Raw genomic sequence first — 11,532 nt, 5'->3', positions numbered from 1 at the left:
ATAAATATAAAATAACATTTAATACACTTATTATATAATAACGATGATAGTATTATACTAAAGTTAAAAAAATTATAGTTATAAAATACTATTTTTAATTTATCATGTCAAATTAAAATATAAACCCGTGCATCGCACGGATTTAACACTAGTAGCAAAATAAAAATAAAACCAATTATTAGAATAAAACTAAAAACAACTAATCAGAGGAATAAAAAACCAATTATTAGAACAAATAATTTACCTAAGAAGCATCCCAATTCTAGATGCAGAAGAATGCTACTGTGCTGACTGCAGCGCAAATGACAACAATGGCTGCGAACTCGCAGAGGACGACGAACAACAGTTTTGGTGCGTGCTGTTGCTATGCGTGGAGGACAACGGCGGCTGCTAATAAGTGGAAGAGACGACGTGCTGCTGGAAGAGATGGTGTGTGGAGTCGTGGAGGACAATGTAGAGAGAGAAGCGCTATGAGAAATGGGGAGGGAGAGAAAAGGGTCGCGCCGCCACGCTTTGATGATTCTGTCTAGCAGCATCGATAGCGAAGAAGAGGGAGGAGTTTTGGCAGTGAGATTTGGCGCTGTGGGAGGAGTTTTTGGCGCTGAGAGGTAGTGAGAGTTTAAAGGATTAGAGATTGGAGAGAGGGCTAGAAGTAGTTAGGATTTCTGATAGTCATGGGTGGGTTAAGTCATTTAGAGTGGGTCTTTTATATATATAGGGTTTTTGTAAAAAATTGGTCCGGTTCGATTCGATTAAGATTTTTAGTATCAGAATCAAAAATCAAATTAAATAAAAAAAAAAACTGCGTGCAAACTACTTTTTTTTTTTTTCAATTCGATTTTCAATTTATTTGATTATCAGTCTTTTTAGTTGGATTGATCGATTTTGTTCTATTTAAATCGGTTTTAAACACTCCTAGTACCTTGTGATAAAAGTGTATGAACCATCTACTCCCCCGACAATAAATCTTGCAATTGAATACAAACCCATAAAATAACTTTTTACCCTGTTGACAGTTACCTCATACTTCATCGATCATATGGATCTGTAAAAAAATAGTTAAATGAAATACAATCAATTTAATTAATTATTTCGGGAAAAATGTTAAGAAAAAGAAGGGGAAGATTAGATTTGTTATGACTCCTCAACATGCTTCTCAATCCCAAGTCTTAGAACTTTGGCTTTATCACATTTTTCTTGGTTCACACTGAAAACTCATTCTTCACCTTCTCCCAAAAGAAACGAGTCACTAGATTTGGCTTTTAAGTTCCGACAGAAATCTCACTTCTCATTCTCAACTTGCTGCCACCAAATCTATTTTTCTTTTTCTTTTTTCTTTTCTTTTTATGTCCGATTTCTCCCCAAAAATCAACAAGCGTGAAAGTAAAAAATGGTACACTTTCTTCTTTTTTGGTAATAAAACTTATTTAAAAAATAAACTAATACTAAAAAACACAAATTTTCAATACCAGAGAGTGAGAGACGTCCCATCCTATGTATAATTTGATTAATTTCTTATTATCAAAAAAATGAATAAGAAAATATTTTCACATGACTTTGTCTTGTTTTATTGATGAGTATATAAATAGAAGGAGAGAGATAGGATATACAAATACAAAGGTGTGAGAAGCAAAGATCTAGGAGGAATACGAAATAGCCGGCGACAACCTCGCCGGAAGGGAGTTAATTTATATTTCTTCTCCGGCGACCTTTTGGCGGAGGATGAACGGCAGCGTCCAATACCGGAGAGGCAAGAAGAGCGGCGGCAAACACAACGGAACGACTATGATGATGATGAAGGCGAAGACGAAAACGAAGGCAGAAGCGAGATTCGAACCTCGATTGCTCAGGTTCGAGGAGTTGCCGGAGTACATGAAAGATAACGAGTTCATCTTGGACCATTACCGTTCGGAATGGCCCGTCAAGGATGCATTATGGAGCATCTTCGCCTGGCATAACGAGACCTTAAACGTTTGGACGTAAGCCAATTTCATTTTTTGTGCTCTAAAAAATTCATTCAGGATACAATTAATTTGTATTTTGCTGTTGTGTAATTATTTTTTAATTGCTACTTCTTCTAATTATTACCATGTTTTCATTTTATTATGTTGGTATGGAGCAGGCATTTGGTTGGTTTTCTGATATTTGGGGCGATGACGGTCATGAGCTTGTTGCCCGTGGGAACCACTGGAACCGGCGGTCTTGGAGGCTTTACCTCAAATTTCTACAGGTATATATGTCGTCGTTGTTGAAGACAATATGGTTGAATACTTTTAATTTGGGTATATCTTTGGTGTTTTATATTAATGAAATCAGATAAGAAAAGCCTTTCCTAAAGAGAAATTCTTCTCGTACTTTTTATTTATACCAAATCATTAGCTAGACCTATAAAACAAAATGTCACGTTCTGATGTTGTATGCATCTTGTATGTGGTGGAGCCAGTAGGGCAGACGGAATGGGGTCGCTGACGACGGAGAAAGAGATCAATGGTTCTCCACACGACACAAATATGTTCCCGGTTAGTTATTTATTTACTCTACGTAATTAATTTGTTAGCATGTGGGTTTTTTTTTTATTTAGGTATGACTTAACTTGAAAACTCAGGTTAAGTCGACTTCACGTAAAGTTGATACCTGAGCCGTTGGATGCTATTAGATGAAAATTTAGTCAAATTAGTCAAATCATCTGATGGTTTTCAGGTATCAACTTCATGTGAAGTCGACTTCACCCGAATTTCCACCAACACTAATTATAACAACATTATCACCTAAATTTTAATCTATTTGTTAGAAAATAGATTTTCGTGTTAACCAAAAAACCTTCCCACAAAATAATAAACAAATAAAAGATTAAGAAAGGTAAAAAAAAGGTAAAGAAAAAATATTAGTTAATATTAGTTATGTTGTAAAATAAATAAATAAAAAAAAGAAAATAAATATAAAATAAATAAATATAAATAAAAAATTTTATATTAATATTTACTAATATTATTATCTCAATATAACTGAGATAATTTATATATATTTACTACTATTATATGTTGCAATATATATCTATAGAGAAAAAAAAATGTTTTTATATTAGTATTGTGTGTATCTTCTTTGTCTCAACCCATGCTTATTTACATACATACAAAAGTCAAATATTCAAATTTTATTAATTTTAGTCTTCCTTCATAAATTAAATTCTTACTATTAAAAAAGTGAGCTTCTATTAAATGGCCATTCATTTTTATCATAACACTCTTCTTTAGATGTTCATTTAAAATTATGTCTCATTAAAATTTTACTAAAAAAAATTTAATAGAAAAAAATTTTAGTTAAAAAAAAAAGAGTACAATATTCTTTAAGGACTGCCTCATTAAAAACCTTGTCAAGAAAAACTTAATAGGGATAAAAACCTGATTAAGGAAAAAAGAATATAACCTCCCCCTCTTGTCGACATTATTTAATATCTCGAAATCGATGCATCCCAATATGATATATCAATCTTTTAAAGGAGAATTTTTGGAAATAACTTTATAAATAAATCTGTCAAATTATCATTTGAATAGATCTGTTGGACATCAATTGTTTTTTATTTTGAAAAACATGAGTGAAGAAGAATTTGGGAGAAATGTGTTTTGTTCTATCACATTTAATGTATCCACTCTTCAGTTGAGCAATGCATGTTATATTATTTCAAATAGAATAGTTGAAGCTATTTTATAATTAATCAGTTCACACGACAGATTATATTGGATTAAACTTTTGAACAAAAAACACTCGCGACTTACTTCGTATATCGCTAGTATTTCAGCATGATTAGAGGATGTTGCTACTATCATCTATTTTGTAGACCTCCATGATATAGCTGTATCACCATATGTGAATAGGTATCCTGTTTGAAATCTTCCTTTGTATAGATCAAACATGTATCCTGCATCTGCATAGCCAAGTAATTGTGACTTAGATTCATATGAATAAAACAAACCCATATCAACTGTTCTATGAAGATATCAAAAAAATTTTCGATTCACAACAAATGATATATCAAGTCGTGTATTGTTAGCAAGATATATTAGTGTTTTGAGAGCACTGAGATATGCTATTTCAGAACCAAAGATTTTTTTTTTAGGACAAAATTGATCATTTTTCACATCCAAAGATCTTACAATCATTGGGATACTTAATGGATATGATTTATCCATATAAAATCTTTTTAAGATCTTTTTTGTGTATGTTGTTTGATGAATAAAAATCCCATTTTTTGTATGCTCAATCTACAGGTCAAAACAAAATTTAGTTTTTTCAAAATTTTTCATCTCAAACTCTTCTTTTAGAGCTTTTATAATTGTTAAAATCTATTCAAGAGTTCCAATGATGTTTAAATCATCGACATACACAACAACTATAATGAATCCATATGCAGATTTCTTTATGAAAACACATTGGCAGATATCATTATTCTTGAATCCGTTTTCGGCCAAATACTTAATAAGACGATTATAATGCATTCGTTCATATTACTTCAAATTATATAAAGATCTTAGGAATTTGACTAAGTATAACCCCTTTGAATATTCATTGGATAGTTTAAATATCTTTTTGTCCTTCAGAGATTTTCATATAGATATCACGATCTAATGATCCATATAAATAAGTTGTCACTACATCTATTAGATGCATATGTAGTTTATGGTATGCGGATAAACTGACCAAATAATGCAAAGTTATTGCATCTACTACAGGAGAATATGTTTATTCATAATCTATACTGGGCCTTTGTGAAAAAAACTTGTGCCACAAGTCGAGCTTTGTAGCGTACAACTTCATTTTTCTCATTTTGTTTTCTCACAAATACTCATCTGTATCCAACAAGTTTTACATCTTCTGGTGTACGGACTACAGGTCTAAAAACTTCACGTTTTCTTCCTTCCATAATTTTTCTTCTTACCAAAGCCATACCATTTACCTCTTCTGGGGTTATAATTTGTCACATTTGCTTCAAGAAATGGGGCGACGCCAATTGGGCGCGCTTCATGATTTCTTAAAAGCAATTCATTGTTTCGTTCAGCAACAAGAAGACAAGAAATTAGTTTAGAATATTTTTTAAATTCTTTTTCTCGATATTGTTATTGCAGCAGCACATTCAATACATGGAAGGTCAAAAAAACTTTCTCTAACATATCATTATTAGTTATCTTTTTCCCACATAATTTCATTCGTGAGATAATTGGGAACATTGCTGAATTGTATTCATTTATAAATTTAAAATCTTGTAGACGCAAGTGTGTCCACTCATATCGGATTGATAAAGGTTCTTCCACAAATAATCTACAAAATATTTTAGTGTGAGATATTCATTTTTCAATCCTTCGTCAAGTTGACCGCGAAGGAAGATTGTCATGGCTTTGGCTTTTATCCTTCTGTGATGTTTTATTTTCAACCTTAATAGTATCTCCAAAATTCATTGAATCAAGATGAATTTCGACATCTAATATCTATAATAAGTAGTTATTTTTAGATATATCAAGAGCATTAAATTCAAGATGAAAAAATTTTGACATAATAAAAATTTATTACTTGAATCTTTCTAAATTTTAATCAGAATTTCGTGATAATAACATGTTGTAAAATAAATAAAAAAAATATAAAATAAAAAATATAAATAAAAATCTCTAATATTAATATTCACTAATATTATTATCTCAATATAACTGAAATAATTTATATATATTTACTACTATTATATGTTGTAACATATATCTATAGAACAAAAAAAAAAAGTGTTTTTATATTCATATTCTGTGTATTTTTTTGTCTCCACTTATACTTTATTTTTATACGTACAAAAATCACATATTACATTCACTTCAGTCTTCCTTAATATTATTCTTAAAAAAATGAGGGACCCATTAAATAGACATCTATCTTTATCACAAGTTATAAAAAATTTATTCACAATTGTTTTCTGATAATCTGGTTCGTATCAATAATTATCCAGTCCCTCTGATTTTTGGTTTTTGATCAAATCCAATATATTTAATTTCTCTTGTCAATTGAAGTGGAGTTTAACTTTTAAAAGGCAACAAGCCAACAAGGGAATCCCAGCTTTTATTTTATTTTTAAATAATACTATACATCTAAATTTTTTTATAAATTGAATTTAATTAAATTAATCTAATATAATCAAATTAATTATAATTAATATTATTTTAATTTTTATTATTTCAACGTATAATATTATTCTTTATTTTTTAAATACAAAGAACAGGAATTCTAATATTCTCCGAACTTAGGTGCTAAGTGGGCCAGCATAGCCCATTTTCATGTGATTTCTGCTCTTATCCATGGGTCGGGTACGTGATTTTGTTAAACCCAAATTCAATTATGCTGTTTTTTTAATACACACTAATTATATAAAAATGCGTGATGATTACAAAAGAAAATGTAACGATATAGAAAATTAAATTTGATAATAATAATAATAATAATAATAATAATAATAATAATAATAATAAATAAAGCTTATGATTCTAAATAAAACAGTTTTTAATACATACAACTATATATGTATACACGACATTTACAAAATCAAATATAATGATAATAAAAGTAATGTATTAATTGATTTATTGATATTGAAGGACATTATAATTTTATCTTACAGCATAATATTCTCTAGAATAAACAAATAGAAAACATGAGTCTAATTTTAAAATAGTATTATCTAATTTAGAAATTATTATATATTGTAGGTATTAATAAAATAATTAATAAAAGTACTTGGACAGCTAATTTATTCTTGGGAATCTTTTACTGAGTATTTACATCTTATGAGTAAAATTGGGGAAGGGGCAAGGGAGGCGAAATGCTTGAAATAAACTGAAACCAATCCCAAACAATAAAGACATAAGGGGTGTGCGTATATATATATATATATATATATATATCAACAGAAAATGGCAGGGTTGTTAGGTTTGACGAAGTTGCATATTATGTATAGTATTTAGAATAGTTGTCATTAGTTAAAAAAAAAATTATATGTAACTATTAGATTGTATTAATTAACATTAAAAAATTCTTAATAATTTTTGCACCTCACGGCGGGTGGTATAAATGTAAACATATTTAATCAATAAGAGTTAGCATATTACAAAGATACACATCATACTTAATTTTTAACAAACACTTACTCATGAATATTTTACAACTTTCCAGTGCATTTCATGGATTAAAAATTAGTTATGATATAATAATATGATAGTAGTGGACCAAAGAAATAAATAAATATTTATGATAATAACCTGAGTTGTTGTTATTTGTTCATGGTGGTTCTATCAACTGATAAAATATTTTTTGTGAAACGACCAACCGATGAATTTCTAAGGGGAAATATGACCGCCGTGACTCGCATTATAATTTTGTAAAATCACTTATTATGAAGTTTTAATCTGACAATCAATAATCAAAATCCTATGCTTCAAATTAAATGCCTATGCATTGGATTTTTTAATATTTTTGGCTCTCATTTTGATCAATATAAATATTAAATTATGTTTAACAAATAAATTTTATTAATTTATACGTATAAATTTTAAAAAATATAAATATAAATTATATTAATTTATATATGTAAATTCTGATAAATATAAGTATAAATTATATAATTTTTTGTCTATAATATTTCTATAAATATAAATACAAATTATTATTAATTAAATACTGACTAAAAAGAACATATAACGTTATTTTAAATTTTATTTGGTAACTAATATATGTAATGAAATCATATAACATTTAGAATAAAAAAAATGTAATTGAGCACTCCCCCGAAACTAGGGTACCATGTAAGTTATAAACTGGCTTAATATGCAAGGTTGCGAGAACCGGACCGGTCAATGAACCGGTGAGACGACTGGTTTACTGGTTCAGTGGTTCAACCGGGGTCCAACCGGAGTTCAACCGATTTAATTAAATATTAAATAAAATTATTAAAAATTTAATATATAATTTTATATATTTAAATTCATTAAAATTCATGAATTTTTAAGTAAAAAAATTTTAATAGAATTTAAGATATAATAAAAATTGAAGATGAAAAGTTCATTAATAATATTCAGATCGAGTTAAATTTATTGATAACTTTAAAACAACTAACTGAGGCAGAATTTTCACTCAAGCTGCAAAAAATTAAAGATCTTGCAGGCAACATTGTCAAGCCAAGGCTAATTATTCAACATCAATTCTCTTATACAATCCAATTATCCCTTTTTGGGCTGCCAATATACAATTCAATTGAATAACACATTGATGAAATTTCTTATTATGCAACAAGCTTCTTATAACTAACCAAACCCTAACTAGATTCAACAAATTCAATGCTTTTCAACAACAAAAACTCAGAATACAGAATCAGAAAAACTAAGTGAAACAGAAAATTAAATTAAATTCAGAATCAGAAAACTCAACCTCCAAATCCAGAATCAGAAAAACTAAGTGAAATAATTCAAATTAAATTCAGACTCACATTAAGGAACAACCCAACTTAGAACAACCCAACTCAGAACACAATCCCAATTCAGAATCTAGTACAAAAAATCAACTCAGAAGCCAAAATCTTAGAAATTGAAACTAAAGAAGCAGCGGCTTACTGGAGACACGGCGAGGGAGGAACGACCGTGGTGACAGTGAGCTAGAAGAGGATCATCAGTTTCTTTTTTTTTATTTTAATTAAAGTTTCAAAACCATATCAATTTCAGTACTGCACCATTCAAACAAAACAAATCAAATTCAAAACAACACAATTTACACAAAAATGTATACATATATACACAAAATTGAATCAGAGGAAACAGATCTAGAGAGAAAAATAGAGAAACCGAATGAAGCCATTATAGACGAGGAAGTTGAAGGTGTGGTTGTCGCAGTTGTAGGTGAACTTGTTGTTGGAGGAAGGAAGCTTCTGGAGGCACTGGAACGACGGCGAGGAGAACAAGCACGTTGGCGACGGCGAGGGGAACAAGCACGTTGGCAACGGCGAGGAGAACAAACACGTTGGCGACGGCGAGAAGAACAGGGCTGAGTAGACGTTCGCGATGCCGGAAGCTTCAGAGTTCAGAGTTCAAGATGACGACGCCGCTGGAAGCTGCTTCGATCCGCGACGGTGGCAGTTTCGCTGACAGAAGCTCCGATTCGGCGTCAATTGTGGTAGTGACGGTGGAGTTTGTTGGAGGAAGTTAGAAGAGGAAATTAGGGTTGAGGAGGTGCGGTGAGTGGCTTCGCGACGAGCACAGAGACGTTGAGGAAGAGAAGAGTGGCGGCGGCTGGGGGCTGACGGTAGCGGCGAATGGGGGCTGACGGTAGCGGCGGCTGGGGGCTCTGATAGGGTTAGGGATTTGAATGTGAGAGTGAGAGAGAAGAGAGAGGGGTAGGGACGCACAACGGCTGGGGGCTCTGATAGGGTTAGGGATTTGTTGGGTTTTATTTTTTTCTTTTTTTTTTTTTTTTTAAGAGCAAAACGACGCCGTTTAGGATTATATTTTCAAACCAATAAACCGTAAAAAAACCGGCCGGTTCTCTCGGTTCACCGGTTAACCGCCGGTTCGACCGGTTTTTTCACCGGTTTTTTGTCAGACGGTTTTTGATCTTACCCGGACCGGTTAGGTGATCGGTTTCCGGTTTTTCCGGTTGAACCGGCCGGTCCGGTTCGGTTTTCAGAACCATGTTAATATGTTCATTATGCCCAAAAATCTGAAAATCAAACAATTTACTTGTCCATAATAGCTTGGTTTACGACTTCATCCCTCTTTGGGTTGACAGGAGGAAGTAACTTATTCCGTGACAATAATACCTGTGCGTTGGTTGTAAACTTACATTTCAGCTTTTTGGATTATCGAATTGATGTGTATTCTTACCAACAAAACTGTTCTTTTATTTATTTTTTTCCCCTCAGGTTTCACATTTGAGACGGCTTTTGGAACCCCTAGTTTTTCATGATCTGAGAGACAAGGGTGCAGAAACAATATCACTATGGCCATGGTTAGTTTTCTTGGGCGGAGCAATGGGATGCTTGGCATGCAGTTCTATCTCCCATCTGCTGGCCTGCCACTCGCAGCACTTCAATCTCTTCTTCTGGCGACTCGACTACGCCGGAATCTCTCTAATGATAGTATGCTCCTTCTTTGCTCCAATTCACTATGTCTTCTTCTGCAACCCTCCCGTGAGGTTACTCTACATGACCTCAATATCACTGCTTGGTGTCCTCTCCATCATCACTCTTCTTGCGCCTGCGCTCTCGGCCCCTCGCTTTCGACCATTCCGGGCGTCCATATTCCTTGCCATGGGATTCTCAGGTGTCATCCCGGCCATTCATGCTCTGCTGCTCCATTGGGACCACTCTCCTGTTCTTGTTGCACTCGGATACGAGGTTGTTATGGCCGTTTTATATGCCACAGGAGCAGTCTTTTATGTTACTAGAATACCTGAGAGATGGAAGCCTGGTGCGTTTGATATTGCAGGGCATAGCCACCAGATTTTCCATACTTTTGTTGTTCTTGGAGCTCTTGCACATAGTGTTGCAACTCTATGGATAATGGATTTTCGCCGTGGATCGCCAACCTGTGCATTTTCTGCAATTCACGCATAACTCACCATGAAAATTGCTATATATACAAAACCACCATATCTTCTTGGTTATTTCTCTTTTATGAATTGCGTTATTGTAATATTAGGAAGGAATGGCTAGCTAATACTGATAGCAATGATTATTTAGTAATACTACTATACTAGGTATAAATGCAGCCTTCCGTAGTGTGCCGATACTATTCTGATGCGGCAAAGTAATTACTTTACATGTATATGATATGATCTCATCGTTACAGTAAACCTTGTTAACTACTCAGCTCCACGCTTATACAGATTGAAGATTGAAGATGAGAAACTTTAAATGGGATACAATGAAGAAGAAAAACTTATAATGAAAGATTGATAAGTAGTCATCACAACTAGCATATATATATATATAACATTTTTTCATTTTATAACATCTAGATTTCGTTTAAAAAATATTATTTTAATATTAATCAATTACTCGAAAAAATTGAATTCTTCAACTCAATCTACAAAGAGGAATGCTACGGGGCTAGCAACTTTTGTGATTTGTAGCTATCAAATAGCCATCAATGATGATTTTAATGATGTAAAATTTCATCCAATGACTCACTTTTCTTTGCTGGTTACATGCTGGCCAGAATTTAACAAAGTTGCTGGCCCAGACTTTTCCATCTACAAAAGCATTTTTACCTCTACATCACTTCAGCTTGCTTTCATCCATATCTATTTATACTAAGTACTAACAACAGAGAAACAAATTATAATTACGTGGCATCATCATGTTAATAAAGCTTTATGTTTTAGAAAATATATAGTTTGTAAATATCTTTTTTTTTAAATTGAACAAATTAGTATTAATTTTATTTAACGTAGAATATACTTCTGTAGATAAATTAATATTTATGTTATTAAAAAGTTATATACTTATACATTTCT

The 11,532-nt window shown here is 32.0% G+C and overlaps 1 protein-coding gene across 1 annotated transcript; it reads left to right on the top strand.

Annotated features, from left to right (window-relative positions):
* Positions 1-1,610: 1,610 nt before the first annotated feature.
* LOC112732337 (heptahelical transmembrane protein 2) lies at positions 1,611-10,869 on the top strand. The gene is made up of 4 exons (XM_025781030.3): positions 1,611-1,979; positions 2,123-2,230; positions 2,444-2,519; positions 9,938-10,869. The coding sequence occupies exons 1-4, from the start codon at positions 1,723-1,725 to the stop codon at positions 10,628-10,630; spliced, it is 1,134 nt and encodes a 377-aa protein (XP_025636815.1). The 5' UTR covers positions 1,611-1,722; the 3' UTR covers positions 10,631-10,869.
* The last annotated feature ends 663 nt before the right edge of the window (positions 10,870-11,532 follow it).

This window comes from Arachis hypogaea, chromosome 13 (assembly GCF_003086295.3).
Source record: "Arachis hypogaea cultivar Tifrunner chromosome 13, arahy.Tifrunner.gnm2.J5K5, whole genome shotgun sequence".
Classification (NCBI taxonomy): domain Eukaryota; kingdom Viridiplantae; phylum Streptophyta; class Magnoliopsida; order Fabales; family Fabaceae; genus Arachis; species Arachis hypogaea.
The sequence above is the reverse complement of the archived record's forward strand: the minus strand, read 5'-3'. Positions and strand labels throughout refer to the sequence as shown.